The sequence below is a fragment of the Cervus canadensis genome, chromosome 20 (assembly GCF_019320065.1).
Source record: "Cervus canadensis isolate Bull #8, Minnesota chromosome 20, ASM1932006v1, whole genome shotgun sequence".
Classification (NCBI taxonomy): domain Eukaryota; kingdom Metazoa; phylum Chordata; class Mammalia; order Artiodactyla; family Cervidae; genus Cervus; species Cervus canadensis.
This window is the reverse complement of record NC_057405.1, coordinates 2,856,999-2,876,077: the sequence shown is the minus strand read 5'-3', so window position 1 is coordinate 2,876,077 and position 19,079 is coordinate 2,856,999. Positions and strand designations below refer to the sequence as shown.

Here is a 19,079-nt window from a genome sequence, read left to right as displayed (position 1 = left end):
CTGACTCAGTGGACATGAGTTTGAGCGAGCTCTGGGAGAGAGTGAAGGACGGGGAGGCCTGGGGTGCTGCAGTCCATAGGGCTGCAGAGTCAGACACGACTGAGTGACTGAACAACAATATTTCTTGGAAGAACTGATGGGAAAAATTTCTATATTGAGTATTTTATGGGTTATTAAAATTATAACTGTGCCACAATATATTATTGGTTATTATATATTATTTGTTTTATATCACTGGACAGTGATTCTGTTCATGTGGATTGATGTGGAAACTTTTGCTTTGGGTCTGCCCCGGTCGGAGCACAGGTTGGGGTGGCAATTATTTATTGTCGTAATTGAGAAGACAGTAACAGAAATTGGTCTTAGAGATGGTTGCTCATATCATCTTCTCAAACAAAAGGCATAAAGAATCAAGTCTGTGTTCTTAGGATCAGAAAATATTGGCCTGCTTTCATAATATTTTGATTGTGTTTTTGAGATGTAATTTTTATCAGCCTTGCACACATTCTTGCTGAAGCATACTGGTGACCTCCAGGGGACATTGACCGCCTGGCAAAAGTGAGACACATTTGTTTTCAAAGTTAGTCTGATTTTTTAAAAAAATATCTTTAAATTAACTGATGTGACTGTCAGCACATGCAGTTAGCCTAGTTGTGGGATGATCCTGTAGACTTAATGGAGACACAGAGTTCTTGAAACACACAGAAGCTTCAGATGTTTTCTAATCGCGGAGCCTTGTCTAACTCTTCTGCGCCCCCAGAGGACTGTGTCCTGCCAGGCCCCTTTTGTCCATGGAATCTCCCAAGCAAGAATACTGGAGTGGGTTGCCATGTTCTTCTCCAGGGGATCTTCCTGACCCGGGGATCAAACTTGTGTCTCCTGCCTTGGCAGGCGGAGTTTTTACCACTGACCTGCCCAAGAACTACAGCTTCATAATCCCATAATCCGTGGGGGAAGTACCCCCTAATTTTTCTTCATAGTGGAAATTTTCAACCATACCAAAAGTAGGGAGAATAGTAAAATGACATCCTATGTATCCATCATTCAGCTTCAGTAATGATCATTTTACTGATTTTTTTTTCTCGTTTTTCCTCTCCTCCTCCTAACAAATTTTTTTCTGAGTTTTAAAGCAAACCACAGATATCATGTCATTTCCCTAAAAGTGTTTCACTATGCATCTCTAACTGAGAAGAATTTTGTTTTTTTATAACCACCATGCAATTATACCAAACAGAATAATGTGAAATTCCTTAATGTCATCTGATGCTTAGTCCACTTTTAGATTTCCTCAATAATCTAAAAAATCCCCCTTTAAAGTTAGATTTTTCAAACCAGGATCCAACAGTATCCAAATATTACATTTTGTTTTCTATGACTCTCTTTTTTTTAAATGCTATCAGTTTGTTGGAGAAACCAGGTCTCTGTCCTATAAAATGTTCCATTATCTGGATTTACCCGAGTGCCTCCTCATGGCATTTTACTTTTTCCTTTGTCCCCTGTTTGTCTTGTAAGTTCAGTTCAGTTCAGCCGCTTAGTCGTGTCCAACTCTTTGCGACCTCATGAACCGCAGCACGCCAGGCCTCCCTGTCCATCACCAACTTCTGGAGTCCACTCAAACCCATGTGCATAGAGTTGATGATGCCATCCAGCAATCTCATCCTCTGTCGTCCCCTTCTCCTCCTGCCCTCAATCTTTCCCAGCATCAGGGTCTTTTCAAATGAGTCAACTCTTCACATCAGGTGGTCAAAGGATTGGAATTTCAACTTCAGCATCAGTCCTTCCAATGAACACCCAGGACTGATCTCCTTTAGGATGGACTGGTTGGATCTCCTTGCAGTCCAAGGGACTCTCAAGAGTCTTCTCCAACCCACAGTTCAAAAACATCAAATCTTCAGTGTTCAGCTTTCTTTATAGTCCAACTCTCACATCCATACATGACCACTGGAAAAACCATAGCCTTGACTAGACAGACCTTTGTTGGCAAAGTAATGTCTCTGCTTTTTAATATGCTGTCTAGGTTGGTCATAACTTTCCTTCCAAGGAGTAAGCATCTTTTAATTTCATGGCTGCAGTCACCATCTGCAGTGATTTTGGAGCCCGCCCAAAAAAATAAAGTCTGACACTGTTTCCACTGTCTCCCCATCTATTTGCCATGAAGTGACGGGACCAGATGCCATGATCTTAGCTTTCTGAATGTTGAGCTTTAAGCCAACTTTTTCACTCTCCTCTTTCACTTTCAAGAGGTTCTTTAGTTCTTCTTCACTTTTTGCCATAACGGTGGTGTCATCTGCATATCTGAGGTTATTGATATTTCTCCCAGCAGTCTTGATTCCAGCTTGTGCTTCTTCCAGCCCAGCGTTTCTCATGATGTTCTCTGCATATAAGTTAAATAACCAGGGTGACAGTATACAGCCTTGACGTACTTCTTTTCCTATTTGGAACCAGTCTGTTGTTCCATGTCCAGCTCTAACTGTTGCTTCCTGACCTGCATACAGGTTTCTCAAGAGGCAGGTCAGGAGGTCTGGTATTCCCATCTCTTTCAGAATTTTCCAGAGTTTATTGTGATCCACACAGTCAAAGGCTTTTGTCTTGTAAACTGGTAGTTAAAAGGAGAGGCATAATTGCATGTTTTAAGCAAGAATACTTCATAGTTGGTGTTGTATGTTCCCTGTTACACTACATCAGTTAGCACATAGTATCTGGTGGACCCACTTTTAGGGGTACTAAGATGAGTAAGTAGGTATGGGTGGTGACATGTTGTTTCCTCTGTTACAGACTTTTTCATCTGTCTTTTACCTAATTTTTTTTTAATCTATTGATGACTGTTAGCTTCTTCCAATATTTCATTAGGAGTTGCAAAACAATGATTTTTCTGTTTGGCTAATTTCTTCATGGATTAGCTAGAATTCCTCTTTAGCAAAGAACTATTCCTTCTCAACAATTTGATTATCCTGAAATGCAGTTTGTACTGGAAAGGCAAGTTAAATTTCTGATTGTTTTATTTCTCAATTTCCTGAATAATGTATTGGTATCTTACCAATATCCAGTGGTGACTGATTAATCTTATTATTTTCTTTTTTGGAATATCTGTTTGAACTCATTAATTTTTGTATAGTTGATATATTTAAATCATTTATAGTCAATATTTATTCTTATGCCCAAATTGCTTTATCCTAGGCCAGTGGGCACCCCTTCAAGTTGATTCTGTATCTTTTTGATAGCACCCCATCAGTCTTTGATAGTTTCGTTGTTTTCTGGTATCACATGTTTTCCAGACATGGGATCAGTTATTCCTCTAAGGAACTTGGTTCCTTTAAGTGGAAAATAGTATTTAGAAATAATCTAGGTACAGAGAGCATTCTGTAATTAAACACATGAACATTTCTGCAGTTAAATAAATGAATATTCATTCACACTAAGTGAGAAAAATAGACTATAAATAACATCACATCAGTTCAGGTCAGGTTTTGTCCCAAAATGATCTACCCCAAATCTTAATTTTTAAGATTTTTTTTTTAAATTTTAATTACAAATAAGAGATTATATATGGAGCTATAGTGCATTTGTTTGCATGTGCTGAAAATTGAGGATAAGAATTTTGTGGGCTGGAGAAATAAAGAAGTCTGTTTTTTGGTAAAAGAGAAATGACTCATTTCTTGGTAAATGGTAGACTAATAGATATATAACTTAACTAATGCCTCTAATTATTTTAGGTCAGATTTTCGAATATATTTTTTTATGAGCAGCGCATGTGAATTTTGGTAAAAAAAAATTCCTTTTGATTAAATAAAAATATTTTAAGATTACTTGGCATGTAATAAGTTCTTAATAATTAATAGTTTCTTCTTGCTGTTCTTATTTTTCTTTTTTTTGCTCCTTTAGACCAGAGGTGTGTCAGCCTAAACGCTATTGACACGTTGAGTAGCGTCATTCTTTATTCTGGGGGCCTCTTCTGTGCCCTGTGGGATGTTTAGCAGCATTTCTGGCCTCTGCCCGCGAGGTGTCAGTGTCACCCCACCAGTCGTGACAGTTATTAAATGTCTCCTGGGACTTTCCCGGTGACTCAGTGGTGAAGAATCTGCCTGGCATGCAGGAGAGACAGATGTGATCCCTGTTCCGGAAAGATCCGGCATCCCACCTAGCGGCTAAGCTCGTGTGCCGCCGCTGCTGAGCCTGTGCTCCAAAGCCAGGGGCTGCGAGCGCTGAGCCCGCACGCCGCAGCCGCTGAAGCTGTGTGCCCGCGCTCCCCCGCCGGAGCAGCCTGCTCTAAAGCCGGGGGCTGCCCGCGCTGAGCCCGCACGCCGCAGCCGCTGAAGCTGTGTGCCCGCGCTCCCCCGCCGGAGCAGCCTGCTCTAAAGCCGGGGGCTGCCCGCGCTGAGCCCGCACGCCGCAGCCGCTGAAGCTGTGTGCCCGCGCTCCCCCGCCGGAGCAGCCTGCTCTAAAGCCGGGGGCTGCCCGCGCTGAGCCCGCACGCCGCAGCCGCTGAAGCTGTGTGCCCGCGCTCCCCCGCCGGAGCAGCCTGCTCTAAAGCCGGGGGCTGCCCGCGCTGAGCCCGCACGCCGCAGCCGCTGAAGCTGTGTGCCCGCGCTCCCCCGCCAGAGCAGCCGCTGCCCTGAGGAGCTTGAGCGCTGCCACTAGGGACAGCCCCTGCCGCAGCTGGAGAAAAGCTGGCATAGCATGGAAGACCCAGCACAGCCAAAACACAGCAGAAAGTCTCCTGAGGCTGCCACATGTCCTCTGGGGAGGGGGGTGGGTAAAATCACCCCCAGTCAGGAATCATTTATTTAGACTCAGCAGGTGACGGTTTTGATACTAAAAATTCATTTATCTAACTAGTGAGATAGAAAGGAAGTTGTGTATCTTGAGATCAGGCAGTATTTAGAAAGCCATGTTGCCACCAGCTCTGTGTAAGTCACCTCTTCCTAGTTTATACTTAGAGTGATTTCAGTATGTTTACTTCTATAGTTAGAGCTCAATTTTCTCTTTTTTCCTTGGGGAGATTGTTTTCCTTTCTTGATTTGAGATTTTAAAAGACTTATCATTTTTCCTTAATATATATTTATGTTAGTATTTTTTGAGATTCTGTATAAATTTATTTCCTTATATTAGCTTAGAATAAAAATGATGGCAAATTTGAATAAGAAACTTGAAATGGTTAATCAAGAGCTAATCTTTACTAATAAACTGTGCTTTCCTTGCCACTAGATGGACCCATTCTCATAATGAACAGAGGAAAACTGAAAAAAAACAAACGCTTCCCCTCCCCACCCCCCAAACATTGAAGACAAAGGAGGTTAGGCTTGTAGTATACCTATTTAATGAAATTTAAAAAAAAAATCAGATACATAATCTTCCATATTTTTCTGTAGAGGTTTGTTTTGTTGAAGGTTTTTATAATGTTTCTTACTTTAACAATCTAGTCATTTATTAATGCTTTGAAGTATAACAATAAAGTAAAACATTATGCACTTATTTAACAAATAATATTAAAAGAGCACTGGTACTTAGATTGTGTATCATCACATGACTTAATCACTTAATTGCAATTATTCTTACATATGTTATTCGTAAAAATATTTGCTCTTTAGATGCAAAAACAGTAGTCGTGTAGATGAGAAACATATCTAAAGTTAGAGTGTTGTTATTTAGTCTCTAAGTCATGTCTGACTCTTCGAGACCCAATGAACTGTGTAGCCTGCCAGGCTCCCCTGTTGTTGGGTTTTCCCAGGCAAGAATACTGGAGTGAGTTGCTATTTCCTCCTCCCAAAATTAGAGTATTTGTTGCTTAAATTGGTCTCAAATATAAAGTAGAAAGGAAGTTTACACGTTGTGTTGATACATGTTGAATAAAAAAGTCTGTTTATATAAACTGATATCTTTGCATAATTTTTGAGGCACCTTTTCTTACAGAGCACTGGAGATGATGAATTTATAGAGTTTCATGATTATAGCCCCTTTATTTCTAAGGAGTGTCTCTTTTGTTCAAGGCTGATTTCTTTATTAGTTTTTAAAATCTCTTAGGAAACTTCATTTCAGTTATATCATTGTCCTCTATTACTTATTACTTTCAACCTCTGTGAATTAACCAGATCCTTCTCAGCCTATAAATGTATTTAAGCCTCTTATATTAAAATATTACTCTGCCTCCCCCCCCAAACCTTTTCTTGCTGTTTTATATGTCCCCTTCCCCTTCCCAGCACACTTTCCAAAAGATTGATACTCAAATCCATTTATTCCTATTCACTTCATTGCAATCTGGAGTCCTCCCCCTAAACAAATAGCGACTTTCAGTTCTAATCTTTATGTGACATTTAAACAGTTCTTGGAACTTCCTCTTTGCCTGGTAAACATGACCCTATGTTCATGTTCCTTTTATTTTCTTGACCCCATGAAAGTTCATTTTCAGTCTTTTTTTATGCCTTCTCACCCCCCTCAGCTTATTCTTGAAAGGTTAGTTTTCCTCAGATTCCATCTTTATGTTCTTTTGTTCTACCCATTTTTAGTGATTTTATCCATGCCACAGACACCTTCTGTAGTTGACTATATGCTGATCATTTGAATCCACAACTCCAGCTAGACCTCTCTGTGAAGCTATTTACCGTATTTCCAAATATTTTTGAGCCTCATAAGAAAACCTCCCCCACCCCCCTTTTTTTCCTGTATTTTGGCCACACCACCGGGCATAGGGATGGCTCCCTGACCAGGAGTTGAAGCCACGCTTCTGCAGTGGAAGTGCTGAATCCTAACCACTGGGTCACCAGGGGCTTCCTGTCAAGAGCCTTAAAGTCTCATGTCCAAGTGCGCTCCCTGTGTTGGCTCTGCATGTCCAGTTGTGCTCATCGTGTTGCCAAGTAGACTGATAGAAACTCCTGTATTTCGTAACTTGGTGGGTGGTACCGCTGCCTAATTAGTCATCCAAGTCAGAACCGAAGACTCCTTCTACATCTTTTCTATCAGTGTTGACAGTAATTCATCCCTCAGATTTCAGATTCTGCCTTAAATGTTTCTTCCATCCGCCTCTCCGTGTTATTCCCATCACCAGGACCCTTGTCAGTCAAACCCTAATCTCACATAGAGATTAGTGGGATAATTTCCTTACTAGTTTTCTTGCTTCATTGATGCTTCTACTCTATTTTATGTTGAACTGCCATTGAAGTGGATTTTCTAAAACGTGATAATTTTGTAATGTACACCAAGTCATTTTTATTACATTTTCAAAGTAGTTAAAATTATTTGAGAATGTAATCGTTTTTGGAAGTTACGAAGCTTATTTGTAGCTTTGCGTATTATAAAGATAGGACCATACTTACCTGTGATATGTCCTGAAAATAAATTTCTTTTTCTCAGCAGTTTTTCATTTTGAAAGTCTATTTTGAAAGATGATAGGCTAATGTAAAGATACAGGCATTTGGTTCCTAGAGAACTGTAAAGTAGTTTTGTTTTTACTGTACTGTATGTTCATCAGTTTCTGTATCCAGTCGTGTCCTGTGTGGGTGTCTATGTGTGTCTTTTAGAGTTGTGTCTTTGATGAAATCTCTCCTTATTTAAAATGCTTGGGCCTTTTAGTTTTGAAATAAAACTTCAGACCTTTGAAACAGTTGTAATTAATAGATCAATATGTTATATTTAAACTTTTAGTTAGTGCTATAAGTTATATCCCAAGCAATTTAAGCTGACAGGTTTAATAGTTATAAGAGAGGGCTAAGTTTTAAAAATGTGGTTATTTTATAAAATGATTGAAATGTTTTGTTTGCAGGTTGGGATTTTAAAGTGAAATGTGGCCTCCGAAGTGATTTGTAATTTTAAATGAAAACTGCTTTTTTTCCTAGGTGTTCATTGTACCCATGGTTTCAATCGCACTGGTTTCCTCATATGTGCCTTCTTGGTGGAGAAAATGGATTGGAGGTATTTGTTTCTTGTTGTAGTGAAGGAAGACATATTTAGTAATTGATAAAAATTTTATTGATTTTTTTTTTCAGTTTTAGCATTTTATATTTCCAGGTTTTTTGGTGAAGTCATGATTAACATGATTTCAGTGGTTTTTATTTTAGATTTGGTTAATCTTTAGAATACCATTCATTACTGATGTTTTCTACAAAGTAGCATGTTGAGTGCTTATGGATCCCAAATACTATACATTTTCTTTCCTAGATTTTTTTTTCACATCTTACAGAATTGTCAGAGACAAGTTCTCCCAATATTTTGTGTATGTTTTCACCTTGGAGGTTACTACTGTGGTTTTTCTTTTCATTTTTAAGTACCTTTTAAAAAAATAGCTGCTGAGTATTAGAAAAAGCTTAAATACCGTAAATACCAGGTACCTTATGTTAGAACTGTTTCAGAATGGTTTGTCTCTTAGTAGATTGAATGCCTTAGTAGATTGATTGAGTAGGGACTGTGGTGTGTCCATTTTATAAAACTTCTGTTATGCTTTGTATGATAGTCTTAAATATAAAGGTATTTTTGGGGACTGAGTTACTCTGTTTAAGCCAATCAGCAGGTCTTTATGAGCACCTGTTAACTTGTAAAGTGTCTTTTTAGAGTCTGAGAGATTAGAGAATGAGATATTACTGAATTTCCTCATTTACTTTAAAGGTCTTTTGTTTACAAAGCCTTTCATGCAGTAGGTCCTTCTCTGAATATAATCACCTGAAGTAGACATGCGATTATAAGTTTCCCTGCTCACTCATCCTCTGTGGTTCTCTACTGCATACATTCTGCCTCTGCCTTTATGCCCTTTCAGATCTCTAAAAGGTAACTACGCTGTGTCGACTGCCATGTCAGACTCAGCCTGTGCTTAGCCTCGCCGTGATGACCTATGCCCTTAACGCTTGGGTCTGTTGAAAGTTCCTGAAAAACCATCATGCTTTTACTTTATTTTCACGTTGCTTTTCCTTGACTGGTGTTTTCAGTAAACACCAGTTTCTGTTTAAACCTTTAAGGGTTTACTTTAATTCTTTACAGACTCCACCCAGGTCTCCTCATTACACTCATTGCAGTTTACCTTTAGAGTTTAGGAAATACCATGTACTTTGTGTTAAAACTGTTTCAGAATGATTGGTCTCTTGGTAGATTGAATGCCTTGAGAGCAGGGATTGTGATGTATCCATTTTATGAAACCTCTGTTATACTTCATTATAATAGCTGTAAATATAATAAGAGAATTTTGATAAATCTTTATAAATGGAGAGTAGTGAGGAAATTGCATGGTGTTTATTTTCCGTAGTATTGAAGCAGCAGTTGCTACTTTTGCTCAAGCCAGACCACCAGGAATTTATAAGGGTGATTACCTGAAAGAACTTTTTCGTCGCTATGGTGACATAGAGGAAGCGCCGCCCCCGCCTCTGTTGCCAGATTGGTGCTTTGAGGATGATGAAGATGAAGATGAGGAGGAGGATGGAAAAAAGGAATCAGAACCTGGGTCAAGCGCCTCCTTTGGTAAAAGGAGAAAAGAACGTTTAAAATTGGTAATGTTTAAAGATATTATTATAGTCTTTACGTTTTTCCTCTATAGGCTTATTGAGATTTATGCAAATAGAATGTTGACTATGTTTGTTTTGCTGGATTTGTAAGATTTCTTTATTCCTGTCATTTCCAAAGACTTTTTTTTTTTGACTGCACCACATAGCTTGTGGGATCTTAGTTCCCCAACTGAGGATTGAACCTAAGCCCTTGGCAGTGAGAGTGTGGAGTCTTAACTACTGCGCCACCAGGAAAGTCCCCCAGAGACTTTTTTTAGTTGATTTTTATTGGAGCATAGTTGCTTCGTAATGTTGTATTCGTTTGCTCCGTACAGCGAAGTGAATCAGGTACACATGTACAGTTTTCCCCCTTAGATTCTGTTCCCATCTAGGTCACCACAAAGCATTGAGGAGAGTTTCCTTCCTCCCGAAGATTCTTGATAACCATGAATCTTTGCCTTTTCTACAAAAAATTTTCAGTTATATAAATTTATCCTGTTTTTGTTTCTTAGGTAAACCAAAGAACTGTTAGATGTTAGATTGAGAATTTATTGTTTCTTTGCAAAAGATTGTGAGATTCCAACTAAATATAAAGTGAATATTTTTACTAGTGCTTTATAAACTTATCCCATAGTTAAAATAACTTGATACATAAATTCTCCTTTCCATCGGTGGCATTTTCATATTTTTCTGTAAAGTTGAATTCAGAAGACTCTTATTTCTTCCATAAGAAATTCAGAAGACTCTTATTTCTTCCATAAGAAATGCAATAATTTCTTCAATTCCTGTTAATCTTTTAGAAATACAAAGCCTAACAAAAAACATTAGGTGTTACCTTCTTTTCTTGGGGGGATAGTAGATATGTTGAGAAGAAAAATGCTGGTTGTGACTGTACATACGGAAGTATATGTTGTAGGTCAGAGGGGAAAGTTAGGAAAAGTGTGGTGGTAATTCATTGTTAATAAAGTTCATTCAGGTATGTGGGATACCATGTTTGAGTAGTAAGCAGTAAACCTCACAACTCATTTCTTAGTAGGCGTTGATTCACAGGCAGGGAAGAAAAATGCCTTAAATGTAAATCATAAAATATAATTATTTGGGACTTAAAGTTTCTTGTTTGGAAAACATTGTGTTAATGTGTACACATTTCAAAGTTCAACATTCTACCACCATTAACAAGTATATAAATTGCTTTGAAACATGAAACTAATTTCAAAAATAACATTTTTTTTTAGTCTAACTTATTTTCTGGATTTAGATATCTGAAATTACTGAATCACATACCTGGAAAAATAAGTATCATATTCTAAAGAAAGTCTACTAGCATAACACATAGATGATTACCCTTTTATATCATTTTTATGAGGGAATTCAACTGAATTTTTTAAGAATAACATTAATTAGAAGCATATGCTATATGTGTTCTTGAATTATGATCTGGTATTTAAAAGTGTAAAAGTTTAAACAGTTACTATTTTACAAAATGAGTTAAGTTTGCAACATTTATTTTTCTTTGCCAGCAGAAAGTGTTTTAAAAATGACATTTATTTAAAAATATTAAGTACCATTAAATCCTTTTTGTTGCAAAAGAGCTCCAGTGGCCTAAGAGGAAACTAGCAGAGAAGTGCATGTTTCTTTAGGGGAAAAAATGACGTAAAATAAAAGCAAACCCAAACCTGGTTCCTCCTGTTTTGTTCGTCAGTTACTAAGAGGAGTGTTTAAAAATTCCTCACGATGATTATGGATTTACCTACTTCTCCTCACAGTTCTGCTAGATTTTGCTTTATGTATTTTGAGGTGACACATTTCACATTTATTTTCCCCGTCTTTTTGAAGAACAGTTGTTCTTTGAAACCCAGATTCTTGACTTCTGTGTTGGCACGTTGAAGATATTATTCTATAATTCATTTCTTTTGAGAAGTTGCTTCTTTGAAGGTAATTTCTTTTTGATTTTGATTTTCAGCTGTTGTACTATGATATTTCTACCTGTGGTTTTCTTTGCATTTTTCCAGCTTTCTAGTTGCAGTGACTCTTGAGTCTATGGTTGGATTTTTCTTTTATCAGATTTAGATATTCTTGGCCAGTATTTCTTCAAAATATTATTTTAAATAATTTTTTTCATCTCTTTCCTTCTACCCAATAGACCTTTTATATTATTTCTTAAAATGTTGTCTGTGTCCTTTTCAGTATTTTCTATCCTTTTGTTTCATTTTTTCAGTCTGGATATTTTTTTCTGACTAAGTGTTTTAATTCTCTATTTTATCTTTGTGCTGCTGTTAAATTTATCCATTGAGTTCTTTTTTTTTTTTTTTTTTTTTTTTTAAGAGGGAAAAAAATTTCCATTTATTGCTTTATCCATTTATGAGCATAATTACTAGATTTTATCCATTTCCACAAAATAGTTTGTATCTCTATTAACATTTATTTTTTTATTTATTTATTTATTTTTTTTTTTATTTTTTTTAATTTTTTTATTAGTTGGAGGCTAATTACTTCACAACATTTCAGTGGGTTTTGTCATACATTGATATGAATCAGCCATAGATTTACACTTATTCCCCATCCCGATCCCCCCTCCCACCTCCCTCTTCACCCGACCATTGAGTTCTTAATTTCAGTTATTTTACTTTCACTTCTGGAATTTCAGCTTGAGTATTAAAATAACTTTCAGTTCTCTACTGGGATTCTGCATCTTGTCATTTAGGTTTTTGAATTTATTAAGCCTATTTGAAAGCCCATGTGAGGTAACTAATTTGCAGCTATCCTCTGGGTCTTTTTTGTTTTTGTTTTTCTCCTTGTGTCCTTTTGATTTCTAGTCAATTGTAGTTTTGTTTTTTTTTCCTTCATACCTGGGTATTTCTGCTAGCGAGATATTATGTATGTAAAATTACAGAAATGCTTTGTGGCTCTGTACCCTGTTAACTTCCTTCAGAGAAGATTTACTTTTGCTGCTACACAAGATAGGAGTAGAGAATCTTAACTCAATCCAGAATTGAACTGTTAAAAGCTGGGCTTTAGTTTGAGAGTCGGTTTGGTTTTGGGTCACCCCAATTCCTAGAGCTGGAAGAAGCACAAGCTGGAATCAAGATTGCCGGGAAAAATATCAATAACCTCAGATATGCAGATGACACCACCCTTATGGCAGAAAGTGAAGAGGAACTAAAAAGCCTCTTGATGAAAGTGAAAGAGGAGAGTGAAAAAGTTGGCTTAAAGCTCAACATTCAGAAAACTAAGATCATGGCATCTGGTCCCATCACCTCATGGGAAATAGATGGGGAGACAGTGAAAACAGTGTCAGACTTTATTTTTCTGGGCTCCAAAATCACTGCAGACGGTGATTGCAGCCATGAAATTAAAAGACGCTTACTCCTTGGAAGGAAAGTTATGACCAACCTGGATAGCATATTAAAAAGCAGAGACATTACTTTGCCAAGAAAGGTCCATCTAGTCAAGGCTATGGTTTTTCCAGTAGTCATGTATGGATGTAAGAGTTGGACTGTGAAGAAAGCTGAGTGCCAAAAAATTGATGCTTTTGAACTGTGGTGTTGGAGAAGACTCTTGGACTTGTAAATCTTGTCAAGTACCTTGGACTGCAAGGAGATCCAACCAGTCCATCCTAAAGGAGATCAGTCCTGGGTGTTCATTGGAAGGACTGATGCTGAAGCTGAAACTCCAATACTTTGGCCACCTGATGCGAAGAATTGACTCATTGGAAAAGACCCGGAGTCTGGGAGGGATTGGGGGCAGGAGGAGAAGGGGATGACAGAGGACGAGATGGCTGGATGGCATCACCGACTCGATGGGCATGAGTTTGAGTAAACTCCGAAAGTTGGTGATGGACAGGGAGGCCTGGCGTGCTGCAGTCCATGGGGTGGCAAAGAATCGGACACGACTGAGCGACTGAATTGAACTGAACTGAATTCCTAGATTGTGGCCCTCTGGGAATTCTAACTGAAAGCCTGGAAAATTAAGCAGGACCTCTCCTCCTTGATGGCCTGGTACTCTAGTTTTTGTTTTCCCCTTCTTGTAAGAAATGCTGAAAGTTCTGTTCAGTTTCTTACCCTCTCGGCTACTATTTTTGAAACAGTGGCTATAGAGGAAAATCCTAGAGGAGAAAAATTATGCCAGCTGTCTAGCACATCTCTCTGGAATTCAATTCTTTCTGAGTTCTTGGCTTCAGGTCCTTACCACCTTTATAATTCTCTGATGTCTTAAAACAGGTGCTTTTAACTTGTTGTGTAGTGTTTTCTCATGTCTGCACAATTGGTCTAAATAAGCTAGTCTGCCACTGCTGAAAGCAGCAAGCTTCCCTTCTCTGTTTTTGGAGGAGCTGTTAGATTTGATTTCTGACTGACATTGAGGACATGGTGGTTTTCAAGAATATTTGTATTTATACGTCCAAAGGTAGAGTCATGGAAAAAGAAAACTCTAAAGCCTTATGTACTTTAGTGTGTTTTTCTTCTTTTCAGATCATAATTAGTAAATATTAAAATTGTTGAATATTTTTTATTTATAAAAATAATATCTTACATTAAAGAAAGTTTGGAAACAAATTCAGTTTTCACCCTACCACTAGCATTTTTATCTTCTTAAAAGAATTTCTTCCCTTTTACTTACCTGTCTTGTTCCCTATCTCTTAGAGTGTCCACAAGTGACGTAAAGGTCAGTTCTCTGTAAAATAAAAATGTGAAAATTTGGAAGTGTATAGGGTTAAAAGTTATCTCTCTATTCCCACTTCCACTCTACTTTTTGATTATACTGCTAGATACTAACTTTTTCTATGCATTTACGTACATTTATTCAGTTTTGACCTGACTCCCCCTATCTGTTGTTAACATAAATGTATTTAATGTTAACTTTTTTTTTTCTCACTTGGATATCTTTTCTTAGTACATACAGAACTCTTCATTCCTTTTAGCTAGCACCAGAGGGAATAGTTTATAAGCAGCAAACAGAACATTTCTTTAGAAGACAGGAGAGGGCATCAAGCCATAAAATAACGGCAGGCTATTATGAAGAAGAACCAGTTGTAGAACTTGGAAATGATAATAAATAAAGAAAAAAGTCAGGAGGTGGGTTTGATAGCAGCCTGAAGTTAGCAGCCTGGAGGAGATTATCACACTGGAGGATCCAGCTGAGAAATTTTTTCTGGGTGTAGCACAAAAGGACGAAGAAATATGAGGACTAGTTTAGAGTTTTAGGTAGTGACCTGTGTGAATGGTTTAACAGTATGAAAAGTCACAGAGGGAACAAATACAGTGAGGATAGGAAGTGTCTTTCTGAGGGTTATTGTTTTGTGGTACAGCAGAGCCAGGTCAGACTCCTGATCCTAAGAAACTAATGGGAGGTGGGAAAAAGGAGACAGTTGTGTTCAGGGTCCACAGTACCGCCCTCGCTTTTGAAAATGTGCTAGAACTCAACATGTCCTCAGCTGTTCTCAGAGCTAAGGTTTAGTGCGGCAATGTACTAAGAATATCCAGATCAAAAGGGAAAAAAGAGTTTTGAGGCGTCCACGTGCAGGCCTCCTTATGCTCTCCCTCCCATGAGGGGTCACAAAGAGCTCCCTCTTCCCGCAGCAGTGAAAATGCAGCAGCGTATGTGTGAGGTTGCTGTCTAGGGAAGCTTGTTAAGAGTCTCAGTGCCTAAGCCTTTTATTTATGGTTGGTCATGCAGACAGCATGTACCGCGCATGCATCAATATTCCAGAATCCCAGAAGCAAAGCATTTGTTCAGTGTAAGTTTTATTGTCTGTTCAGGTAGTTTAGGCATGATGACCCAGCCTCATCAGTTGACTGAGAATGGTGAAAGTCGTTTCCCAGATGCCATCCAGAGGCCCGCCTGGCAGGCAGTCCTGTTGCGTTGACTCTTTTCTACACACTGGTGCACACTATTTGAGCAGTCTAATTGTGATCAGAAAGGGAGACTGAGGGTGACTGCTTGATGCAGACACATTCAGGAAAGGCTTTTTAGTATGGAATAAACTCAAGCATAGTTATTACTTGAGGATAAGGAACTAGTGGAATCAATGAAGTTGAAAATACCTGAAGTCATAAAGGAAGAAGTGGTAGGGCAATTTCTGAGGCGACTGAAGGAAATGGAGTTCACGAGCCGATAGAAATAGGTCTTTAACAGGAGCAGGGAAATCTCATTCGCGCTGAGATTGTGGTTTTTCCTCAGTAAATTTCAGCTGCCTATTTCCTTGTGGGTGGGGAAGGCATCCCATCCAAAAAGAGAGCTGTTACGCAACAGCCACAGTGGCTATCTCCCCTACTTGATGTCTGGTTGACTGCTAATGTCTGAAAGAGTTGGCCTGAATGGAAGAGGAGCTTTAGAAAGAGGCCAGGAGAGCAGTGAGGATATAAGAGAATTGTTTACACTACCCCATGGGACTCGGGCAGTGCGAGAATGAGTGGTTTTCACTAAAGAGAAAAGTGAGTGGTTTTCTTGGTAGAGAGTTAGGTTCCAGTGAAGACGCAGGGTACAGGGTGTTGGTGGAAAAGGTTGAGTTTACAGGGAAGGTTACTTATGAAAAAGAGATTCCAGCGTTTACACTGGAAAGGTGATCAGTGATAAGATGGACCAAGAAGGGGCTCAGGAGCAGTGAGGACAAGACCATCAGAGAGGAAGGGTGACTGGAGAGTGGAATTTTGTGTCATCTCAACAGTGTGGTTGACAGGCATGACACGTGTGGATGTAATTAATTGGCAAGTTCATGGTTAGAAAACTTTCATTTTTCTTTTATTTTAGTTGAGATTGAAGAAGAGAGCCAAGAGTGATTAATTCTCTGTATCTGTACTGAGGCTCAGTATTTATTTATTCCGTTCAATTAAAAAATTTAGCTTGTTCAAATGTAGTGTTTGTGTTTTTAGGATTAATTTATGCTAATTTGACCTTTGCTTTTCAGAAATTATCATTGACTTTTTGCCTTTGCTTAGGAAATACATGCTCATAAGAGAAACTGGATACCTTCTTCATATAAAATTTACAAAAATTCTATGCTATTAGTACTTTCAGAGTAAAGATGCTTTCTTTTTTTAATTAATATATACAAGATATAATTTTATCAGGATATTGAAATTATTTGAGTATCTCAGTAACTAAATATGTTGAAAAAACAACCACCTGGTTAAGTTTTCCTTTGAAAATACTCTCTTTAGTTATTATATTTAATGGAGAAATGATTCCAAAACAGAAACTTCATTGGCTGATAAAGAGAGGTTATGGTATAATAGGAGAGGAATGGCACTCTTTGATCCTTTGGCTCATGGAACCTCCCTTGAAGGAAAACAAAGTAGATGCATTTTAAATAACTATAAAATATGATTCAGAACTAGGAGCAAAAAGTAGGATCAGTGTCTGCTGGATTGACCTAGGCCTCTCCTAGATGTGTGTGTACTAAACATTGTGTCCTTTTTTTCCCTTCCCAAATAGTTCAGGTTGCCAGGTCTTTGCCAGAAGGTTGATCATTGCAGTTTGTAGACCATATTTTTTATTCCTTAATTACGTTAACAGCTAGAGTTGTTTTATAGGTTTTTCTTGAGACTGATGCCAGCCCTCTTACGGGTTGCAAAGTAATTGTAACATGAATCTAGACTATTTTTTTAGTGTCTAAAATTTCCAGGAGTGTTCTTTATTTGATACATAAATTCTCCATCTGCTTCACTTCTCTGTGATATTTTAAAAGTATATTTGCTATGAAATACAATAATACATTTTCTGTAGTTCTGAGTTAAAGGATTTAGATTAAAACTTCAGGGATGATGGAGAAGGAAATGGCAACCCAGTCCAGTATTCTAGCCTGGGAAATCCCATGGACAGAGGAGCCTGGCGGGCTACAGTCCATGGGGTTGCAAAAGAGTTGGACGTGACTGAGCGACTAAGCAGCAAAAAGTACGAAGTGTTCAATCCTAACTAGTTAGCTGGAACTCATTTAGAAGTTGAGTGTGTCAAAGCAGTGGAGAATGTATGCATTAGATCTCATTCAGTTAGTAACCTTTACTGAATCCCGTGTATGTTTGTTAAACAATAAACCAAAAGCTTTTGTATAAAAAAAATTCAGTGATGAGTAATATTTAGTTTTTATGTTGATACATCCAATGAGTATAGCTTAGCCATTTTGTCTACTGTTATAGTCTCATTCTCGTTTACAAAGGTATCTATTGTAGGTGTGTATCTCAAAATCCAAGCTCCATCAGTGACACAACTTCCCATCCTCTTCAATGAGAATCATTGGTGAATGGTATAGTTTAGCTGCTGCTGCTGCTAAGTCACTTCAGTTGTGTCCGACTCTGTGCAACTCCATAGACGGCAGCCCACTAGGCTCCTCTGTCCCTGGGATTCTCCAGGCAAGAACACTGGAGTGGGTTGCCATTTCCTTCTCCAGTGCGTGAAAGTGAAAAGTGAAAGTGAAGTCGCTCAGTTGTGCCTGACTCTCAGCAACCCCATGGACTGCAGCCCACCAGGCTCCTCCGTCCATGGGATTTTCCAGGCAAGAGTACTGGAGTGGGTTGCTACTGCCTTCTCTGGTATAGTTTAGACCTGGGTTCAAATTCTGTTTTTACCATTTGAGTAGATTGTATAAAATCTTTATGCCTCATTTGTTCATTTATGAAATAAATGTAATGCAGTCTGATTTTCAGAATTGTTATAAAGGTTAGAGAAACTGTAAAATGCCAGGTACTTTGCCTGACTTTGAGTAAATGGTAGGTAAGTTATTATTGCTTGCTGTTATGATTGCTGAGTAGTGGTCATGGTTGCTTTGATAGCATGATATAGACACTGGGCTGTATATGTACACTGAAAATCATATGCTGGATTAAGGAAAACTAGTGTACAATCCCAGAGAAGTCTATAGAACCTCCTGTAGCTGACTGTTTGTTGCATATATTTACTCAGATTTCTGAAAATAAATGAATCTATCATTCCGTCTAGTCTTTGTAGATGGACTTGAACTCTAATGTATTTTTCTTTTCCTTTTATTTTCAGGGTGCTATTTTTTTGGAGGGTGTAACTGTTAAAGGTGTAACTCAAGTAACAACGCAACCCAAGTTAGGGGAGGTGCAGCAGAAGTGTCATCAGTTCTGTGGCTGGGAAGGGTAACAAGCATTTTAACTTTTAATTACTGTTTTAAGTAAAATTTATTCTTACTCTGCAGTACTTAACATTAATGCAAACAGTGACATAGCTTCTTTGCTCCATGAAGTTTCTGTGTTTACATAGAGTTCTTTGTCAAGCAAAAGTTTTATCAGATTTTTCTCAAGATAAACAGTGTAATAACTAGACTTTTGAGTCAAAATTAGGTGACTCACATGTCTTCTTTAGAGGAGTAGAAAATTACTATTGTTACTTTCTGGTATTTGGTTTGTGGGTTTGATTCTACTGTTGCTGATTAGCGTTTTGTTGCCATTATGATTTTATTAAGAAAGAAGAGGTGAAACTTGAATGAGCCTCACTTTCCAGTTTTTCTGTCATCAGAAACCTAGAAGAATCAGCTTTACATAGACTCTACCCCTTCCCATGACTTGAAGATACTCATAAGATGTTTCATGGCAGAGTACTCAGGAGAGAGTTCCTGATTCTTACCTGTTGCCCTCAGGTCTTGGTCGGGTCATTCCTGTT

At 38.2% G+C, this 19,079-nt stretch overlaps 1 protein-coding gene across 2 annotated transcripts in view; it reads left to right on the top strand.

Moving 5' to 3' along the window:
- The window catches only part of RNGTT (RNA guanylyltransferase and 5'-phosphatase), a 223,844-nt gene that overhangs the window by 19,458 nt on the left and 185,307 nt on the right, over positions 1–19,079 (top strand). For both annotated transcript variants that reach the window (XM_043438970.1, XM_043438969.1), the window contains exons 5-7: positions 7,830–7,905; positions 9,227–9,467; positions 18,447–18,556. In XM_043438970.1, coding sequence (XP_043294905.1) covers positions 7,830–7,905; positions 9,227–9,467; positions 18,447–18,556 — 427 coding nt within the window. The remainder of the gene's footprint in view (positions 1–7,829; positions 7,906–9,226; positions 9,468–18,446; positions 18,557–19,079) is intronic.